General features: G+C 33.5%; 1 protein-coding gene across 6 annotated transcripts in view; it reads left to right on the forward strand.

Annotated features, from left to right (window-relative positions):
- CNOT2 (CCR4-NOT transcription complex subunit 2) overlaps positions 1-22,005 on the forward strand; it is a 130,668-nt gene that overhangs the window by 102,832 nt on the left and 5,831 nt on the right. For all 6 annotated transcript variants that reach the window (XM_042947161.1, XM_042947162.1, XM_042947166.1 and 3 more), the window contains 11 exons: positions 3,902-4,049; positions 4,783-4,965; positions 7,252-7,331; positions 10,220-10,345; positions 12,128-12,252; positions 13,208-13,328; positions 13,420-13,576; positions 16,118-16,179; positions 16,269-16,318; positions 18,212-18,312; positions 20,158-20,302. In XM_042947161.1, the coding sequence (XP_042803095.1) occupies positions 3,902-4,049; positions 4,783-4,965; positions 7,252-7,331; positions 10,220-10,345; positions 12,128-12,252; positions 13,208-13,328; positions 13,420-13,576; positions 16,118-16,179; positions 16,269-16,318; positions 18,212-18,312; positions 20,158-20,302 (1,298 nt within the window). The remainder of the gene's footprint in view (positions 1-3,901; positions 4,050-4,782; positions 4,966-7,251; positions 7,332-10,219; positions 10,346-12,127; positions 12,253-13,207; positions 13,329-13,419; positions 13,577-16,117; positions 16,180-16,268; positions 16,319-18,211; positions 18,313-20,157; positions 20,303-22,005) is intronic.

Here is a 22,005-nt window from a genome sequence, read left to right on the forward strand (position 1 = left end):
CAGGACAGTGAGTTCCTAGGAGAAGCTAGTTGCTTTGTAAATGGAAAAGGGGGCACATTAAGCCCTCTTGCACCAATTAATAGATTTTCTACCCTTTCCTTAATAAAGATTTCAGGAGACTTCATTTAAGTGTGAGTGTTCAAGGGTTTGGTTGCTATGACTAGTTTTTTTTCTTGTAACTTGTATTATTAATATTTGTTTTTAGCAAAATATTGAATAAAGGATGGCATATTTTGCCATAAAGTACTTAACGGATGTGCTGTTAACCAGTTTGTGCAGTGGAAATAATTCATAGAAACATTTCTTAGATCATATTCTCTTGGATTTCTGAAAAATGATCAATAAAAAATTGAATTCATTCTCTGTTTAGCACCCTGCCAAATTAGAGGTAGGAATCTACTTGGAGTATGTTCATATATTTCTCCTAATACTGTATTATTCTTTATTAGCAATTTGTCAAATTGAAAGAAAAATTTGATTCAGAACTATAAAGTTTTTAACTACTTTTTAACTTTTTGTTCATTCTTTTATACCTCATAATATTTTTTACCTGTTGTAGTTATTTTATGCCAAATTTTTTATGAGATCTTTTTTCCCCCACTTTTTCTTTTAGATTACACATCTTCTTCTTGGTATAGCATTTTGGAGAAGTTTTTTTTTTGTGATTGTTTCTAATTATATCATTAAAAGAGTAGTTTTCCCTCTTTGACCTTACCCAGTTGTAATTGACTCACGTTACTCAAATTTAATGATTTAGTATATTTTGTTTCCTAAAAATAAGTCTTTGTATGTTCTTATTCAGTGATACTCTTTCTGTTTTAAAAGAATTCAGTTTTTAATTGAATTTGAAATAGCTTGATTAGTAAGTTATTCAAAGCTTGATGATCCAGTTTGAAAATGATGCACTCCTCTTATTTCTCATAACTACCTCGTTCAAAAAAATGCAACTCAGACTGATTGAACTTACCTGTTTTATGAAATTCAAGAGTGTTAAAGGAAAAATAAAAGTAAACACTGATCTTTGAGTTTATGTCATACTGTCTTCCTCCATTCTCAGCACTATAAATTAACTCGTGTGCCAGTAGCCAGTCGACTAAATAAATAACCATAGCCATTCTTGTTTCTGTCTCCAAAAGTTTTTTGGTAATGTTCAGATAATCTGTAGTCTCTAAGATATTTCTGAAGTTCTAAATTTTCATAATACAGCGTAGAATATGTATATGAAGGATTGAAGTAAACAAATCTTAATGAGTCTTTAGTAAGGTATACTGATTATTAGAAAAGAGCCAAAGGATACTTGATTTTTTTAGAAAGTGTATGTTTATTTATAGTGCTGAAAGTGTAAGAGTGAAAAAGAAAGGGAAAGTAAAATTAGAACTAAAACTTGACAGGTATAAAGACAGGAAGAAAGAAGATGGAGGGAAAAGACGAAGGGATGAGGGTTTAGAAAAATTTTGAAGAGAGGTAAATATTTTGGGGGGGGGGTAAGGCAAAAGAAAACAAAGTAGAGGTGTCTCAAATTGGTAGACACTCACAAAGAGTGTTCACTTAGTGTTATACTGGGCTCGCATAGGGTTTCCATGAAGAACGCTAGGAGTTAAGAGATCTAAATTCTAGTCTTGGTTCTTTGTGTCACCTTGGAAAAGTCAGTTAACTCATCTGAGCTCAGATTCCTCATCTGTAAAATGCGAACATTGGACTAAGTGATCTTTAAGGTCCCTTCTGGCTCTAAAATTGTGTAATATTTCTTGGTGGTCAGTAATTGTGTGAAACACATTCCTGTTGTTAATTCACAGCTATTGCTGATTTTAGGACAGCATATTTGGGGAGAAGGATGTAAACTCCCTAAGGGTAGGAGCCTTTTCTGTCTTGTTCACTGCTGTATCCCCAGCAGCTAGCACAGTAGTTGGCACATAGGAGGCACTCAATAAATGTTTGCTGAATGAGTGATATGAAAAGTATCACTTTGGTGGTTCCTTATGGGAGCATCTAGAGGGCCTAGAGGGAAACTAGAGTGGATGAAGAGAAGGAAAAGACTGATTTCTTCTGAAGAAATCTTATATGGCTGATTTTTAATCTCTTGTTTTTCCTTATTTTATCCTGATTCAGAGAAAGTGTCTGCAGCTAGCGGTATATTAATGGTCACAAAACTTTTAGTGACCAGACATACATATGGTGAACTACACCAACATATAATCTAAGCCAGTTAGTTCCCTTCATGTCACCTAAAGAAAAACAGAACCAGCCTCTGTTCCTCATGGAACCTGTCTGAAAAGAGTACACATAGAATATATTGAGTTGGGGGCGCCTGGGTGGCGCAGTCGGTTAAGCGTCCGACTTCAGCCAGGTCACGATCTCGCGGTCCGTGAGTTCGAGCCCCGCGTCAGGCTCTGGGCTGATGGCTCGGAGCCTGGAGCCTGTTTCCGATTCTGTGTCTCCCTCTCTCTCTGCCCCTCCCCCGTTCATGCTCTGTCTCTCTCTGTCCCAAAAATAAATAAAAAAAAAAAAAAAAAAAAAAAAAAACGTTGAAAAAAAAAGAATATATTGAGTTGGATTTATTGGCTTCATTCACTTGGGAAGCCAAGTTAGGCTATAAGCCAAGTACTGAGGCCCCCAGATTCCAGTGAAATCTTTGTGATCCACTGGTATCCTTGGGATAGAAGATAGTACATTGTTATGCCAAAGATAAGTTTTGCAAAAGTTCTTGAAGTAAAACATTCAGAAAATATATTTACTCTAATTTTTTGGAGGTTATAGTTTCAAAATATTCAGGTCCTTGAAATTCTGGCTCCTGAAGTTAGACCAAAAAGGGAAGAAAAGAGTCACTTTAAATCCCTAGCACTAAAGCAATCTGTGTATTCATTAGCTCTCTCCATCTTATCACTTTTATTTAACTTCCAGTTCAGAGTAAGTTTAGTTGACTGACAGGCAATTTCACAGCTGACTAGAAATAGAAAGCACCAAAAAGTGTGGGTCAGGAAGATGGAAGCATTCATAGGCAGATGTGATAACTGGTGACAGCAGGACATCCTTAATCTGAATGGGGAAAGGGCAGAGAATCTAAACACCTAGAATATCAGATATCCCTGATAACTTCTGAATCATTAAGAAATTAATAATTTATATTTCACATTAGCAGAAGTTAGGAAATCTGTCAGACGTTTCTGAAATAAGTTTATCCCAGTTAATTTTTTCTGTTTTGTAGCTAAATGCTAAAACTTCAGTAGTCTGTAAAATGTACCTGTTGGAATACAATGCATCCTTGCATCTGGCCCCAGAAGTACGAGATAATTATATACAGGGTCATTGTACTTTGGAAACTTTTAAATGTTTTAAATTCTTGTCTCTTATATCAGCTTGAGTTTTTTTTTTTTTTTAACAGTTGCTGACATTTTATGTTAGATTTGTAAAAATTGTAATGTTGAGAAGTATGTATGTATAAATAGTAGAGATTTCTTAAACGCGTTTTAAAAGGATCATATAAAAATTAAAGCTACATCAGCAAGGTGGGGTTAAATGTCTGTGTTCCTCAGTTTTGATTTAAAACATAAAAACATAAAACTGCAAATTTCTTAAAGCCATATTTGTACAAAATGTTTTTATTGAGACATAAGTCATCTAATTTGTTAAAACCTTTGGCAGACGTAGTCTGTTGTAAAATAGAAATATGAAAGATACAAATATGAAGGCGATATCCATTCATAATATTAAATTTCAGACTAGAACCTTTTTGTTAAAATCAGATTCCATTTGGAGTGAATTGAATATATCCATTTAAAACTTGCATATTATATTACATGTTAGGTCATTTAAAAATGTTTTAAATTGCCAACTCCAGAAGATGGATAACAATTTCATTCCTGATGGCAATGAATTTCCTTCTTCTGAATTTTTTTAATAGGTGCACTAGGCCTTCCAATGAGGGGGATGAGCAACAATACCCCTCAGTTAAATCGCAGCTTATCACAAGGCACTCAGTTACCGAGCCACGTCACGCCAACAACAGGGGTACCAACAATGTCACTTCACACGCCTCCATCTCCAAGCAGGTATTTATTGATGGACCAGAATATTTCTCAAAATGTATCTTTGTAGAGTAAGCAACTTTCTAGTTTTTAATAAGATAACTAATTATTTGATTTTTCTGGTTCAGTGCCTTTCACTGAGGAAAAGAAAGTTAATACCCTATGCTCCTTTTATTTCATTGCAAATTGATAAGTATAGTGTAAGATGTTCTTATCCTGCATCTAGCATACTGGTTGTCAGCTGGGTGGGTATCAAGGGTTAATCACCACCTGGGGAGCTTTATCAGAAGCCAGCTCTCTTCCTCAAAAGACGATGTGTAATTTAAAATCATTCCTCAGATAATTCTGATTATTGCTCCCCCAACACACATTCATTGTTCTAGTGAGTAAAACAAAACAAGATTACATAGATGATGCATATTAGCACGAAGAGGATAGAATGGCATACACTTCGAATGAACTTATTTTAAATGTATGTGTGAAATACATTTGTATTATTCTATATCATAGTCACAGCAATAATTTTCTCCTCTTAAATATCACCTTATGTTAGTTCTGCCGTAATTTACCCAATTTCTTGTTGGTTTTACTTTTCTTTTCAAAGAGCTAGAATGACCAGACAAAATAAGTAATGAAAATTAGCAGTGTAATTTGAAAGTGTATTTGAGGTTCTGGGGTCAGGCTGATTGATTATTTACAGAGAATTTTAATGAGTGATTGTAGAGAGCTTATTTAGTATAATGGACTTCTTTTTCAGGGGTATTTTGCCTATGAATCCTAGGAATATGATGAACCACTCCCAGGTTGGTCAGGGCATTGGAATTCCTAGCAGGACAAATAGCATGAGCAGTTCAGGGTTAGGTAGCCCCAACAGAAGCTCGCCAAGCATAATATGTATGCCAAAGCAGCAGCCTTCTCGACAGCCTTTTACTGTGAACAGGTAAGATGTTTATTGATAATGTGTATAATTGTCTTTCTGGGTGTTTTCAGATTTGCCTTTTCGTATTCAACATTCTGTTTCTTGAGTCTTGGCTTCTGTCTCATAAGTATGTTTCATCGTATTTTTATGACCAAAGATTCTCTTTCTGTTACACATTACAACTTTAACCTCCCCAAACTAAAGGCATGTTCTTTTGAAAATCAGTTTGATTGTAGAAAGCACATTAAAGCTTTTTGATGCTGTTAGAAAAGAATTGTTCTTAAGTTGCCACCAGGCAAATTTTTATTGATAGGTCCTTCCTCTGTTAAATGAGGCTGGCCACTTAATGTGGTAAGAGTTCCAGACTTACGAATAGTACCAGGGATGTGTTTGACTATTACTGCCTTGCTTCACTTATGCTTTGGTTCAGTACCTTTTCAACTAAAACTCAGTTTGGTGGTTTGGAGACTTAGTAACCAGAGACTTTTTAAGACTACATCTACAATATTTGAAAATAGTGTCATGTCCTGGGGTTTAAAACAAGATGAGCTGTGTACTTTACACACCTTTTTGTACTGTCCATTTGCATGTTTACTATGCAGATAATAATGACATTATGAGGACCAGTTGTCCATCTTGTTAAGATTTTTAAGCTGTTCAGATAATTTATATGAGAGTGATGACTACAGTATAAGGCTTTGTATCTTGCAAAAATAGCATTTAAGTCTGCCATTTTTTTTAAAAAATGGGGAACTGTGGGAGGAAAAAGGATCTTGACCTATTTGCTATCATCTTACCCATTTAATTCACTTTATCTGTTACTTGTAAAATCTGGATTCAAATAGGTTATTAGCACATTTCCTGTTTGATCTTCATCCCATAAATTCCAGTTCTTTTATTTAGATTTATGAGTATTTCTCTTAACAAGTTTACTGCTTTTACTTTTTTAAAAAAATTATTATCGTAAAGGGTTATCAAAATTCTTATCTCCTTGATAGCTTCCTAATCATACACTTCTTGGGCTTTATCACATCTTTTCTTACAGTATTGTTCATTGAATGTATGTTTATATTTTTGCCTTTCCATATTTTTTCACATTTTAATTGTTTTTTAAAAATACATTGCTTATAAATTGTCAATGAAACATGGGTTTCTAAAACCCTGCTTACTAGTTTTGGTAAATTGTATTTGTTACAGAATGTTTTCATCCCTTAGTACTTATTCAATGTGTGAAGGTACCTAGGTCACCAACATTGCTCACTTGCTATGAAACAAGTATTTTTAACAGCTCCAGATTTTGTGAAAATACTGTTTGGCCATAGTTACTTTTACAGATTTAGGTGAAAAAACAAAAACAAAAAACCCTGTCATCTTCAAACACTTTAACCCTACTCATAACACTGATACACTCTTTTATCAGATTATTTGATGGTAAAGATGCCTACTGTCATTGTAGAATTTGCATTAACAGCTCTTTTTGACATTCTTAATTACTTCTGGCCTTGCCTTAAGTTCAGACTTGTTTTTGTTTTCTCATGTTTAGTAAGGCTTGTGCAAAAAAGGGAGGCGTTTGTAACTATTTACCATGTACCAATTGTGCACTGCTTTAGAATGGAGGGCACTATGGAGAGATATGGTTTTTCTTTTAAGTAGCTGAAAGATAAACTATATTTAGATAAGAATGATGTATTTTAGAGCACTAAATTCAGTTAAAGAAAAACATCGCTTAATTCAGGTAAACTAAACCTTTATTGAGTGCCTGTTGTGTATCCTCCTGAAGACTAAAGGCAGAGGATGCCAAGATGACTGTGACACAGACCCTGTCTATGAGGAGTTTATATTCTAGTTGGGAAAGACTGTGTTGTATGAAAGAAGATCTTTTATGGAAAGCAATAATGGCACACTTTACCAGTAGTGGAAGGAGAACAAGTATTCAGGAACAATAGTTTTACACTAAACTACATGTTTTTGAGATCAGTTACTTCTACCAGTGTATCCAGTAAGTTGGTTCTCCAAGCACATCAAATAGTGCCCTTAATCTCTGTTTTCCTCCAGACTTATGTGTACATTCTTTGCTTTTTGTTTTTTAATTCATCTGTTTAAGACATTATGGTTCTCAGTTATTCATGGAGGGACTTCAGGAACATTTTCAAATAAAGGTTAAACTCAGAAAAATGAAAGTAGTGTTTGTTTTTAAACATATTGTTGTTTTATATGAGGAGGTCAAAAGTATACACTTCTGTTTTTCTTCATCTGGAAGTTAGTGTTCTCTTACTGTATATCTAAAATTATTTTCTATGTACCCAGTATGTCTGGATTTGGAATGAACAGGAATCAGGCATTTGGAATGAATAACTCCTTATCAAGTAACATTTTTAATGGAACAGGTAAGCTTATTCTGGAGGTAGTACCCTATAAAAAATATGGTAGATCTTTGAAATATGAAGCAATTCAACATACTGGTCTTAAAATATTAATAGATTTTTGTGTTAAACTGGTAGAATTTAATTTAGTGAGAATTTGACAGGAATAGGGTTTAATTCAAGTGAATAGTTGAGAGATATTTAAATATATTTTTTCACTTGATGTGGTAATAGCATCAGAATTATTTCCTTAATTATTCAGAATTATTTCAGAATTATTTCCTTAATACCTAGAGAAAGCCCCTGAACATTACCCTAGTCTGTATTTATGCTTCAGAATTTTTTTTGCTTCAAGAGCATTTCCTATCCTCAGTCCTGTCACTACAGTCTAATTTAGGTTGAGTGTTACAGCATTCTGGTTATAGGGACCCAGATTGAAGAAACCTTTAAAATTTTATTGGAGCACTTAACAACTTTTTCTTAATAATTTTAATAATACTAATTTTGGCATTTAACCCTTGGATTTTTTATCCAGTTTTATATGTAAAGTTCAGAATTTAATTACAGAGAAATCTGATTTTGAATTCCTGCAGTCCATTGGTTTCTTTCTTTTATCAACTGCTTCAGAGAGAAGAGAACAGGAGGCTTAATTGCTATTCTGCTTCAAATTTTACCCTCTTCCATCCTTGCCTCCAGACCCTTTCCAGAGAAAAGAAATAAAGGACGTTGTTACGGTCATAGGAGCAAAAATGAATTGATCATTCAGAGAGAAATATATGTGAAGGAAGTGGAAGGGAAAGAATGATCAGTGAAATGAAGCATATGTGGAAGCATCAGACAAGATTTAGTAATGAAATGTCATTTGGGACTATGAGCTTTTAATTTTATGTGGTATTATATGTGTAGCAGCATAGATTGATCAAATTAGACTTTAAAATTCCAAAATGTAGCATTTAAAACTTACAGTTTTATGTTCAAGGTGTTAAAAATGATATGAAGTACCATATTCCCACTGTTTCTGAAATGTTCCAATTTTTTCATATTTTATTATCTCTGAAATCAGACTATGTATCATAGTTTAATTGGCAAGTTATTTTTTTTTTCCTAAATGGACCATAAAGTAACAGTGTGTCTGACAATGCCATCTTATATTCTGAATTACGCTTTTCCACACTTCCATAAATTTTAAAATTATTTTTAAAATTCAGTTTTAACTAAACTTTAACTATTTTTAGGAAAATTGTCTCCAAGTCTTTACCTAAAAATTCAAATTTGGGGGTTTATTAAGTATTTTTTAGGTTAAAATTCTCAGATAGCATGGCAATTTTAAATTCCATCTTAGAGGACCTGAAGATGTGTATTGAAAGTTAATACATATTCAAAGTTTTTGGTTAATTTGTAACTATATAACTAACTATAATAGAATAATTCAAGAAAGATAACTTTTGTAGATTGAAACACGATAAATTTGTCCTGTTGGTCTTTTTATGTAGTAGTACCTTTTTTAAATTAAAAATTAATAAATTGCTGTTTGTTTAGAAACAATGGATATGATTTTATCATTTACTCTTCATAATTTTAAATTATAACCTGAGTTGGATTGTTATGAGAGTGTGTTGTTTTTCTGTCAACAAAGTAATCTTGAGGTAATTAGTTTCTGAGATTTTTCTAATTATGAAACTTGGAGAAAAATTCAAAATTAACTGAAAGGCCACATAAATTAAAAATGCTATAAAACATGAAAACATCAGATGAAACAAAGTTTTTAAAAAAACCCTATAGTTCAGGCTAAAACTAAGGTAGAAAATTAAATTCTTCAAAAATTAAGCATATAAGATTGTAAGAATAATAGAATAATAAAAGTTGAGAAGAATAAGGGGATGATTAAAATTGGCAACATAGAGGGGCCCCTACCTGGCTCAGTTAGTAGAGCATGCAAGTCTTGATCTTGGGGTTATGAGTTTGAGCCCCATGTTGGGTGTAGAGATTACTTAAAAATAAAATCTTTAAAAAATAGGCAAAGTAGAAATATTAGGTTAAATTTCAGGCTGATCTTTTTCATTTAAAATGAACAAAAATTAATTTTATTCATTTAATATATTTATTGAGCGCCTACTGTGCAATAGGTAATATAATCTTCTGGGCTTTGCATCATATTCCCATGCTTCCCAAACTCTTGCCAGACATGGGAACCCTATTTATATTGTGTCTACCCCACCTGGCTATACTCCCCAACTGCAGAAACAGACACACAGACGCTTGCACACACATACGTGTGTATGGGACAAGTAGATCACAGGACAGAAGTCCTTAGAGTTTCTGCTCCCACTGCCTGTGTTTCAGATATGATTCTGGTCATTTGCAAGAGGCACTGTCATTATCACACCTGTGTGTAACTAAAGCTCCAAGCATCCAGATACTACCTCTGCTTTTGGATATAATGAAAAGAACAGTTACATCACGATAGTCTCTCTCTTGTTAGCTAACAAGAGAGCTATAACTTTAGAGTACCCTCCTTCACAGGGGAAATAATGTACCACGTTAACTCCTTATTGTCTATCTTAAGTCTCTAGGATTTGGGGTTTTTATTATGCTAGCTACATATTGTTTGCTGAATTATTCATGAAATTCTTTTGCATGAAATAAGTCCACAAGTGTTTAATGTACACTTATACATACTTAGTACAGTGCTGTGTCTTTAGGAAGAACGTACTGTCATTTCAAATTATACGATGGTTGATGTTTAATAATCCCTTTAAAATGTTTGTACAGAGTGCCTGGCTGGCTCAGTCAGTAGAGTATGTGGCTCTTGATCTCTGGGTTGTGAGTGCAAGCCCCATGTTGGGCCGAGAGCTTATTTAAAATAAAATAAAATGTTTGTAGAACCAATAATGTTCTTTCTCATTATTTAGATGGAAGCGAAAATGTGACAGGATTGGACCTTTCAGATTTTCCAGCGTTAGCAGACCGAAACAGAAGAGAAGGAAGTGGTAACCCAACTCCATTAATAAACCCCTTGGCTGGAAGAGCTCCTTATGGTAATTAAGCTTTCTAATAATGGCTAATGGAAACTTTTCCAATTGTGCACACACACACAGACACATTTGTGTACATATGCATGTTCATGTCTGTACACACACACACAATATGTTTTCTAATCAGAGTAGCATAATTTCGTCAAAGCTGATATATGCAAAGTGCATTTTCCTTCCAGAATACCATGATAACAAAGTTAGATGGGAAACAGTTTGTACAGAAACCCAAAAGGAAATGTTCATTGGTATTCAGAGGTTTTCTTCTGGCATTTCTGCCTTAAGTGTACCATAATGATTAAGGTGCCTTTTCTTAATTCATCACACATTTTTGAAGAATACATTCCTACATTCCTGGTGATTAGTAATGACTGACCTTACATTGAATATTTTTCCTAAGCCAGTTTCTCAACCTCCACACTACTGACATTTGGGTCAGATAATTCTTTGTAAATGGGGGGGGGGGGGGGGGCTGTTCTGTGCATTAGAGAATGTTATAGCAACATCCCTGGCCTCTGCCAACTTGATGCCAATAGTACCTCTCCCCACCATCGTTTTGACAACCATAGGTGTCTCTAGAAATTGACGCATGTCCCATGGGAGAAAAAATTGCCTTCTGTTGAAAACTGCTCATAGGGTCATGGATAGTTCATGTAGACTCTTGGTCACAATTAAAGCCATTTCTCACTATCTCTAATAATTAAGAGATTTGGCTAAATGAAAAGGAAGGGCGTGAAATGTGTGCAATAACAATTTAGACGTGAAAATTATGTAACAACAATGTAGCCATATTCTCTTTACCCATTGCACATAGTTGTTTCCTTTTGGGAGAATCTGATAGAGATCAGTAGCAGAAACAATGAACTTAGAAGCATCAGTTCATAACTTTTTTAAGATAACGGTTTCTCCCATTTTCATCCAAGAAGGATTTCTGTGCCTTTCAGAATATGAATATAAATAACAGTGTGTGGAGAAGGGAGAGTATATATTGTTAGTATTCTAAAGTTTCCAAATTAGTCTTCCAAAAATAACAAAAAAAATGATCTGCCCTGGAAGTTGAGTACCTAGCTACTTGATTCTCAGTTCAGACTCTAATGTTTTTAACCTTTCCTCATAGGTCCATTTTTTCATCCCTTTAATCATTCCCGTTGCTCTCCTTGGACCAACTCTAGTTTCTCCATATCGTTCTTGAATTGTGGAGCCCCAAACTGGATATTGTTCTCCAATAAGGGCCTGACTAATGCCAAGTATAGTGGGAGGATTACTTCCCAGTTCTTGCATGTTTTACATCTATTACATGGAGTCCAAGAAAATCTGAAATAATATGGAGTTGTTTTATAATTGATTGCAATTTGCTCACTCTGTAAGTCACTTTCAAGTAGAATACTGACATGTTCTTTTAAAATTTATTTTGTTCATTTGTATTTGACAATTAACTGGTGTTTATAATAGCTAGCCAAATATTTAAGTCAAGCTTTAAACCAAAAATTTTAATAACTATTACCAATATCAAATTGTTTTTAAGCATCTATATATGACATTAGATTTAGAATTATAGGATTACCACTTACTTCCCTTGTATTATTTTGTATATTGAGTTATTAATCAGTATATAAAAATATAGTTCTTCATTATTATCCTGAATACTAATTTTTTGAAGTGTGCTTTCATAGTGTAATAAAAAATCCTTTTGGTATGTTAGTATGAGGAAACTTTAGTTTTTTTATAATTTGTAGTAAAATAGCATAAATATGAATTAGAATTTTCTGGATTATTTTCATTACATAGTGGGAATGGTAACAAAACCAGCAAATGAGCAATCCCAGGACTTCTCAATACACAATGAAGATTTTCCAGCATTACCTGGTTCCAGCTATAAAGATCCAACGTCAAGTAATGATGACAGTAAATCTGTAAGTAACTGAGAATTATGTGTGTGAGTAATGTAGTTTTTTCCCTTCAGACTTCTCTTGTATTAACAGTTTTATAGACTATATTAAGGACTTACTAAGTACTGTTACAAAATTGTTTATCTTGAATATCTGTAATAATCTAACTTCTGAAGAATGTGGAAAACCTTTATAACTTAGAAGATAGCCTATTTTTTTCCTATTTCGTATAGGTTTGCAAATTTCTGTTGAACTTCTCAGAGTTAATTTAGACTTTTATTGTAGTCCCTGTCAGCTGGATCCCATGAAGTTTGATATTATAGCCTTCTAAGGAGCTGTGTTTTTCTTGAGTAAGTTTTCTCCTTGAAGAATCTTTATACACATTTTTATTCCTGTGTTGATTCAGCCAACTCAGCTTCCTCTTTCTGACTTAACGAATGTGTTTTATTTCTTCCACATTTCACTGAAAATAGCTTTTAATTTTTTTTTTTTGTGATGGGAGTTTGTATGTATTATTAAAATAGTTGATAAAGAAGATTACTGGGTAAGAATTAAATATGAATTTTAAAAGTTTATATATTCTAACTTATCCTGGAGGTTTTTATGGTGATATCATAGGCAATGTACTGTAATATTTCTCTTCTAAATTAAAGTGTTGAAGAGTGAAACTTGAAGTATATCCCAAAGCATATAGTTCTGAGATAAAGATTATTTTTCTGTGACTGAAGATCTGAGATATATAAGAATATCTTTCATATATTTTTGTCCTTTAAATACACAAATGTGTAAAATACAGGATTTATTTGTAAACCGTGGGACAGTTGTGGAAACAAAAAGTTTCATGTAGAACTTGAAAAACAGGTAATAATATACTACCAATTTAACTATAATAAAGAATGAATAGAAAGGTAACTAATACGTGTACTCAATTTTTGCACTTAACAAATTTTAATGTCACATTTAATTTTTTCCATGTTAGAATTTGAATACATCTGGCAAGACAACTTCAAGTACAGATGGACCCAAATTCCCTGGAGATAAAAGTTCAACAACGCAAAATAATAACCAGCAGAAAAAAGGGATCCAGGTGTTACCTGATGGTGGGACTCTATAAAATATGTCAAAGATATTATAGAATTCGTTTCTTTACTTTTTCCTTAAAGATAAAATTACTATGTTCTTCTTATCCAGGTCGGGTTACTAACATTCCTCAAGGGATGGTGACGGACCAATTTGGAATGATTGGCCTGTTAACATTTATCAGGGCAGCAGAGACAGACCCAGGAATGGTACATCTTGCATTAGGAAGTGACTTAACAACATTAGGCCTCAATCTGAACTCTCCTGAGTAAGTTTTTTTCTTTTCTTCCACATTTGTGTATAATACTTCCTTGTGGATTTCCAGTTTTTAATTTCATGTGATCACAGTGTATTACCTGCAGCCACTCGTTGCTGTTCTCTCTTGACTCTTTGGATCATTCCCTCTCATGTTAGCTCCTGGATCACTGTCATTTGACAGTATCATTCCCTTATAATTTGGCAGTTTCAAAATACACATATTTGATCTTCCAAAATCCTGAGATCTTGGCTCCTTGAGTTTCTCACCTCCAAAAGTCTTAACCCTCCACCATATCTCAGCTACTTACAAAGTTATCCCTTTGACCTTGGCATTATCAGTAACTTCAGTTTCCCTGTAATTTTAAGTCTCTGCTCCCATGCCACTTCCCATTTTCCGTCTTTCTCCCTCTAGTACTGACTCCAATAATCATTTGACTCCTTGGGATCTTCAGTCTATTGATTCTTCCACCTTTTACTGTTCTTCAACATCCTTCTCTTTGCCTGAGAAGATTTCACTTTCTTCTTACCCAGTTAAATTCTTTAGTCTTTCGTAATGGCTTTTTACATACACGCTTGACTACTTTGCCCCTCTCTTACTTTGTCATGATTTCATGGCAAAAACTACAACCCTGGTTATACTTCAGTCATTCCATTCTTGATCTGTGCTATTGAACTGGTTAAAGAAAAGCACACAACTTCACTGCCTAGTCCTCACTTCTAGGAACCTCAAAAGCGGGCTCATAATTCTGCCACCCATAATTGTAAGTGGCGTGCTTGGTCCCTTCATTCTTTTGCTCTCCTATGCAACTATTCCACACTCGTTTCTCCTAACATCTGATTACCTTTTTCCCAGTCCTTACTCTCAGATGGAGACCTTGCTTTTTTTTTCTTTCCTGAGTTTTTATTTAAATTCCAGTTAGTTAACTTACAGTGTAATACTAGTTTCAGGTGTAGTAGTAAGACCTTGCTTTTTTAATTTCTACTTTCCTAAGAAAGCTGGAAGTAATCAGAAGAGAATGTCAGCATAGTCCTACCACCAGATCTAACTATCTGCTACCATCTGCACCCACCTTATTCTTGTCTTTCACCCTGTTGATCCATGCTTTCTACTTAAAGTCTCTCTTGAAAACTCAAGGACATAGCTCTAACAATTTTTGCACATTGTTGGATCATTTCCGTCAGCGTACAAGTAATGCTATTACTTCCTCTATGTTAATAAAGTACATTCTTTTTGTCTCATCTCTTCCATGAATTACTGCCTTTATTTCTTTATTCTTACTTTTTGAAGAGCAAAACTCTTTTAAAAAGCCATTTTTTATCTTCCATTTGTCTTCTCCCATTCTCTGTTAAACCCATTTCAGTTAGGATTTTGCTCCCTCACCCCTTCACTAAACCTGCTCTCATTGAGGTCATGAAATTCAGTGGTCTCTTGTAGAAACTTGACCTGACCTGTGAGCAACGTTTGACATAGTGGATTCATTGCTTCATGCTTCTCATTGCTTTTAACTGCCAGCACCCTGGTTTGAATCACCATCCTTTCTTTCCTAGATTATACCATCAGGCAGTCCCCAGGTGTCCCTGATGCTCTGTGTGCCCCTCACAATCTCTTTATGTAGCAGCCAGGACAATCCTTTCTGAATAAGTTAATCCTTTGCTCAGTGCCCGATAAAGGTCTGTGGTTTCCTTATGATTAAAAACCTAAAATCTTTACAGGCCTACTCATCTCCATAGGCATGGTCTGTCTCTCTCCTGCCGCCACCTCAACAGCTTCTCCCTTTGTTCACTCTGTTCCGGTTTCACTGACCTTCACTGGCTTGGCTGTACCTCAGACATGTCAGTCACATGCCCACCTTAGTTTTGCTAAGTTGCTTAATTTGCTCTAGCAGTTCCCTCAGACTAGAATAGTCTTCTGCCAGGTCATGAATATGGCTGACCCCCCTCACATCTTTCGAATTTTTGTTCAAATCCTATCCTATCTTCTAAATGGAACCTAAGCTGGCTACCTAATTTAATGCAACTGATATCCCCTCCTTACCCCTCCACCAACACAGAATATTATTTATTATGCACCTCCTCCTAATCCACCATCCTAACCAGAAAGTAAATTTCATGTTGTCAGTTATCTTTGTTTTGTTCGCTGATGTATCTCAAGCACCTGCAACAGTGTCAGGCATGTAATAGGCACTTAGTAAATATTTGGTGAATTTGAACTTTTGTTTTTAATACTTACTGATTTTTTCTGGCCATGTAAATGGGAAAGTAATTTTACTGGGGGCATGGTATTAATGAATTTAAAGCATTCTGAGTTGAAGTTACGTATATATGTGAATATATAACTCGTAACTTAATGTAGACACTGAGTATATATACAGCTATTTAACCGTGTTTCATTTTTCTGCTGTGTAAGTTGTAGTAAACACATGAAAAGAAATTAGAAGTAAAGATACTCATTTTACTTTTGAAGTCATTTTTCTTGATTTCCTGAATAAAATTAGAAATCTTTGATTCTACTTTGGACTTCAGAGTGGTTTTTTTTTTCCCTCTTATTCAGAAATCTTTACCCCAAATTTGCATCACCCTGGGCATCTTCACCTTGTCGACCTCAAGACATAGGTAGGAGAATCTATTTGTGTTCAGACCTTTTAAAAATATTTTTTAAACTGAGAATCAGTTAATAAGGCTTTTTTCATTTTATTATCCAGACTTCCATGTTCCATCTGAGTACTTAACGAACATTCACATTAGGGATAAGGTGAGTGTAGTTTATTATTCTCCTCAGTCAGCATGAATGTATCTATTTTCCAGGCACTGTTTTTCAGTTTAGACAGCATAAAGTCTTTTGAAATAATTAGCAGTGATCTCAGGGGTATGCTTTCATGTTGCCAATTCAATTATAACAGTTTTATTTCTATTTTAATGTTTTGATGAGAATCCTGGGTTATATTTAAAGAATATGTTTTAAAAACAAAACAGTGGTAGGTCTGGTCAAATATTTCTCAGAGTTCTTAATAACAGGTTATAACCATGGTTGATGAGAATCAACTATTTTGGAAAATTTGATGAATTTCTTTTTGATATTCTCATTTTATGCCCTTGTATCAATAAGAAATATATTTTTACAAATATTACAGTGTTTTCAGTGGAACAGTGTGTACATTTAAAAGCTATGACATTGGCTTTAAAATTTTTTTTAATTACCTAAAATTCTAGCTATAAAATAACTATTAACAGATTGAAGTTTTAACTTTTGTTTTTAATCAAAAAAAGAAAATGGTAGATACTCTTGTTGAGGGGAAAGAACTAAAATGTTCATTTCTGTTAGAAATTGTATCCCTAGATTTTGGCGTTGAGGAAAGATACGATTTATTAAAACTTACGTGTTACACATATGTATATAAATATGTATTGCATTATATATTTATACATAAATATAAAATATTATATATATATGTGTGTGTACACACACACACACACACACACACACAGGTGTTCTGTGTCTGTACCATGCAATTGCATGGTCAAATGGATGTTGATTTTGTGGACAGGCAAGTAAAGAGATATTTCTCAATATGTCTCAATACTTGAATAGATGGAAGACAAGAAGTATGGGATAGAGCTTATTTTTTCTGTTTGTGGATCATGTGATTTTTCTGCTACTTCTATCATAGGGCTTTTTTGCTCCAATTACCTAAGGGCTCCAAAGCCTTTTCTTACGGCAATTTAAGAAATACTGATTTGAGAGAATTTGTCACATTAAAAACTGCTGCTTGAATGGGGATAATATGGAGAGGAAAATTATATTCTAAGAATGTATAACAGTTAAATAAACATTTAGATGCAGGATTAGGTGAAGAGAGAAAAGTTTTTTCATTTTGGTGAGAATAAAGGCTTTTCCTAACACAAGAGTTGGAGTCTATTAAACTCAGTGTTTTAGAGTTTGGTTGGTGGTTAATGTTTCTGCTTTATGGAGGGACATGTGAAGCAATCATCTTTTAGTTATCCATTTAAACAAAATAAAGAGCTATCACTTTATGATTTTTGTATTTACCATATGTGATTTGGTAAAAATACATAACCAGTTTGTGAATCACTGTCAGATACAGACTGAGCTAACATTTCTTACAGGTTTCCTATGTATCAGGTCCTCTTTAAGGTGCATTCGTATACAGGCACTTTATCAATTTTACTTACATTCTTAGTAACCTTGTAGGTCTCATTTCTCCATTTTATGTGGAAGTTCAGAGACCTTAAATAACTTGGACATGGTTCATATTAGTAAATAGTGGAATCAGGACTTGAATATAACTCCTGCATCTCTGAACATCGTGTTCCACTATTGTTACTGTGTTGGGTATTAATAAACCCTCGTGTAAAACAGCATTTGGTCTTGCTGAGAAGTTTTTATATAGCTTTTTATTTTATTATTATATAAACAGATGTACCAGAAATAGTTGTTAAATGACTCTAGTTATTTAAATGATAAAACTCCCCCTTAGAATTATAACTACCTATGAAATCATGTAATAACAGTTATCTACTACAAAGAAGAGGGTTTGTTTATCTTGTTATTTTTACTATCGTGATAGCAATGTTAGGGTTTTCAAACTTATTTTACACTTCAGAATAATTGATTTCTCTTTTCCAGCTGGCTGCAATAAAACTTGGCCGATACGGAGAAGACCTTCTCTTCTATCTCTATTACATGAATGGAGGAGACGTATTACAACTTTTAGCTGCAGTAGAGCTGTATGTTCAAAGTATTTTCAAACACTTTTGTATTATAGTGGATCTTGTTTATTCTGAAAACTTTTTTTTTTTAATGATGGCTATAGTCTGTCTTTTGTTTTTAAAGCAGAAATATTTCCATCAAGAAATAATTTGTTTTTACATTTAGTAAAATAAAGTTAATTTAGATTGAAAGTTTATATTGCTATGGTTTCATAGTCATTGTATACATAAAAGGAATTATTTCAGATTTAAATAATCCTAAATTTGTAAGAAGACAGGATTGACTTCATGAATTTGGTGAATCTGATTTTTATAAATATGTGAAGTATAAGATCTGGTCGCTTCCTAACTGTGGCTCATCTTCTTATGGAACCACATAAGACAATGAATTGAATGACAATTGAATTTCATTTGACAATGAATTTCATCATTTATCTGTTGAGTATTATATGGGCAAGGCACTGTGCATATTTCTTGTGTGTTCTGAAGTATTGATAAAGTCCACATTCATTATCAGAAGCTTGTTGGCCAACTTAAATAAATTAATGTTAAGTAGTTGGCCCATTGGATACATCTTTTTTCCTGAGCATTTCTGTTTTTGCCCGATGCTCTAAGAATAAAAATTTTGTGTCATTTCTCATATGCCCAATTGGTAACATTTTGTTACCAATGGACTGTTATTATAATCATGTTTACTTGAGTGAATTGTTAGTTAAAATTCATGATGTTATGGGGCACCTGGCTGGCTCAGTCAATGGAGCAAGTGACTCTTGATCTCAGGGTCCTGAGTTCGAGCCCCATGTTGGGGATAGAGATTATAAAAAGAAAATCAGGATGTTGTGATTGAGAGACCTAATTTTTTACAGATTTAAATATTTTATAATATTCCTAATAACATTTCTATAAATGACCTTGGATCAGATACTTAAAATGTAAAATTCACTGTGTTGATAATAAATTGTTTTTTTATTTTTCTATTGAGAATTTGTTTTCTCCCATGTTTTCCCCTCATTTTTTGTAACGTAGAAATTGTTACCTGTTACCCTTTAATTTATTCATAAGTAAATAAATTCATTTAGTCATTCATATATCCATTACTGGCAGTTCTGTCTCATATCTCTTTTATGTTGAAAAATTACCTCACTGTATTAGTAGGAAGGTATTTGTTTATATGGAGGTTTGTTCTACCAGAGATGTTTTTTGTGGCTCATTTACCTCCTTTGGATGTTACTTCCCCAGTTTACAAGTGATATAAATCCTCATTGATTCTTGCATGAATTCTAGTGGATATCGTTTTGGCTTTTGAGAATTTAGGATCAATGAAATTTAAATAAAAAATAAAAGTAATACATTCATGAAGAGTTTTTTGAATGGATATTGTTTCCAACATAGTTACAAAATTATGTGAATTTGGATAGTTTAATAGACTGTATTTAGTTCCTTACAAAATAATACAGTAGTTGGGATTTTTGTTTGTTTTAATGGATGTCTCAAGTTCTGTTGAATGTTAAGAAGAACAAGAAAGGAGTGAAGTTTCTGGAACACAATGTATCTTTATTTGGTCTAAGTTTTTATCACATTGCTCATAGAGCTTTTAAGATCTCATTTTGTTTGCATGAAAAAATTTCTTTAGTTAAATAAAGATGTGTATGTTAATTAAAGAGTGTGTTTTCTGGACAAATTAAAATTATTTTCCTATATTTCACTAGGGTTGTATTTAATAACAAAGTCAGGATAAAGAAGCATCTATATTTATGTATTTTAGGTGAAACTATTTTCTGAATAAAATTTTACAAAATGTAGAAAATGTTTGATGTGAGCCACAGGAAAGAATTAATTGTCTTTTTCTCTTAAAAATTGAAGTTTTAACCGTGATTGGAGATACCACAAAGAAGAACGAGTATGGATTACCAGGGCACCAGGCATGGAGCCAACAATGAAAACCAATACATATGAGAGGGGAACATATTACTTCTTTGACTGTCTTAACTGGAGGAAAGTAGCTAAGGTATATTTTTTTCCATGTGTAAATGTATAAATCTAGATTTTAAAAAGAAGTATCCTCTTTTATCTGTTTATATGTACCAAGACATCCATTCCAATAATGTGCCACATGCTTGCTAAATAAGTCTTTGTCATCTTCACCTTCTTGGCTTGATTTAAAGTAGGCAATTGTCTGGAAACAACTCCTTTCACCCATAGTTAGGAAAAGGATTGCTTTACAATTTTGTAATTTTTCACAAGCCATGATAACATTTGAGATATTTTTGTGTCTACTCAGTTGTAAAATAAAGATAACCCTCTTGCAGTCCCAGTCATGTATTCTTATATTATTATTACTTTGAGCAGGTAGGAGATTTTCCTAAAACTGGTATATAAACAGATAATAGGCTTTTTAAAACACTTACACTCATTGCAGGAAAGATACTTGAGTTTTTATTTACAAATGATATAAAGAAAGAAAATTGTAAGCATTAACCATGATTGTTCCTATGACTAGTGTGCTGAGTGTTGGAGGGAAAAGGGCTGTGGAAAAAGTTGGTTCTTTTGGTTTGCAACTTTTCCTCACAAAAACACCTTTCTGACTGTTCCATGTGCAAAATTTTCATCAGTGTCATAGCATATTTCACTTGTATGGAGTGTCTCATGTATGTACTTAGTCTACCTAGTAGAGAATATAACTGACATTATCTGATTTCATAACTCCAGGATTTCTTGAATGCCTTTTCCACTGATGATTCATAGGATTAAAAACTAACTCTTTAGTTTTGTTTTTTCTCAATAAATTTAAACAGAAGAAAAGTATTTCTTGACAGTTCATTGGAGGATTCTTTAGTTGTTGGTTTGGGCTTTTTTTTCTTTTGAGTCGACCTCACTAAATTAATAAGGTAAGACATTTTAAGAAGACAGTGTAAAATGCTTACCAGATATTTATCATAAGAGTTTTACTTCGCAAGATTTCATACAAATCTTGACAAAAGAAACAAGATGAGCCCAACTTAAGACACCAAACAAGACACACATATGAGAGGTTAAATCTTTTTTTATTATTATTATTAATTTGGGGTGTTTGTCAGTGATGAGTGTTAGTACTTCTCAGACCAAGTCCATATATCACCATACACTGTATTCAAGTTATTTTAACAGTTCTAATTGATATGCATATCTTGATTCAAAAGGAAGATCCGTGACCTAACCTTTTAAGTAGCAATAATTACCTTCATTACAAAATACAAGTGACATTGTATATGTTACTTGTTAAGAAGTACAGTATAGTAGAAAGCTAGATCCTTTGTATCATAGATTTGAATTTGACTCCTATTTCTGCTAGTTATGCTTTGACCATATACAAGTTTCTTTTCCATGCCTGATTCCTTAGCTTTTAAATTGAAATCATATTTGCTTCTAGAGTGTCATGAAGATTAAATGAGATTACGCGCACACACACACACATGCGCACACACACACAAAGGACAATGCTTGGCATATATTGGGCATGAGATATGTGGGACTACCTGTGGTAGTTTGTTACAGTTTTTATCATCATTGTTCTTACAGCTTATTACTATTCTTCCAAAGATGGAAAAATAGTAACTGTTGTTAGGTCAGGTAAGTGATTCTCAAACTTTAGCTTGCATCACAATTACTTGGCAGCCTTATTAACAAGTTGCTGAGCCAATAACCTCCATTGTTTCTGATTTAATAAGTCTG

Source organism: Panthera leo, chromosome B4, assembly GCF_018350215.1.
Source record: "Panthera leo isolate Ple1 chromosome B4, P.leo_Ple1_pat1.1, whole genome shotgun sequence".
Taxonomy (NCBI): domain Eukaryota; kingdom Metazoa; phylum Chordata; class Mammalia; order Carnivora; family Felidae; genus Panthera; species Panthera leo.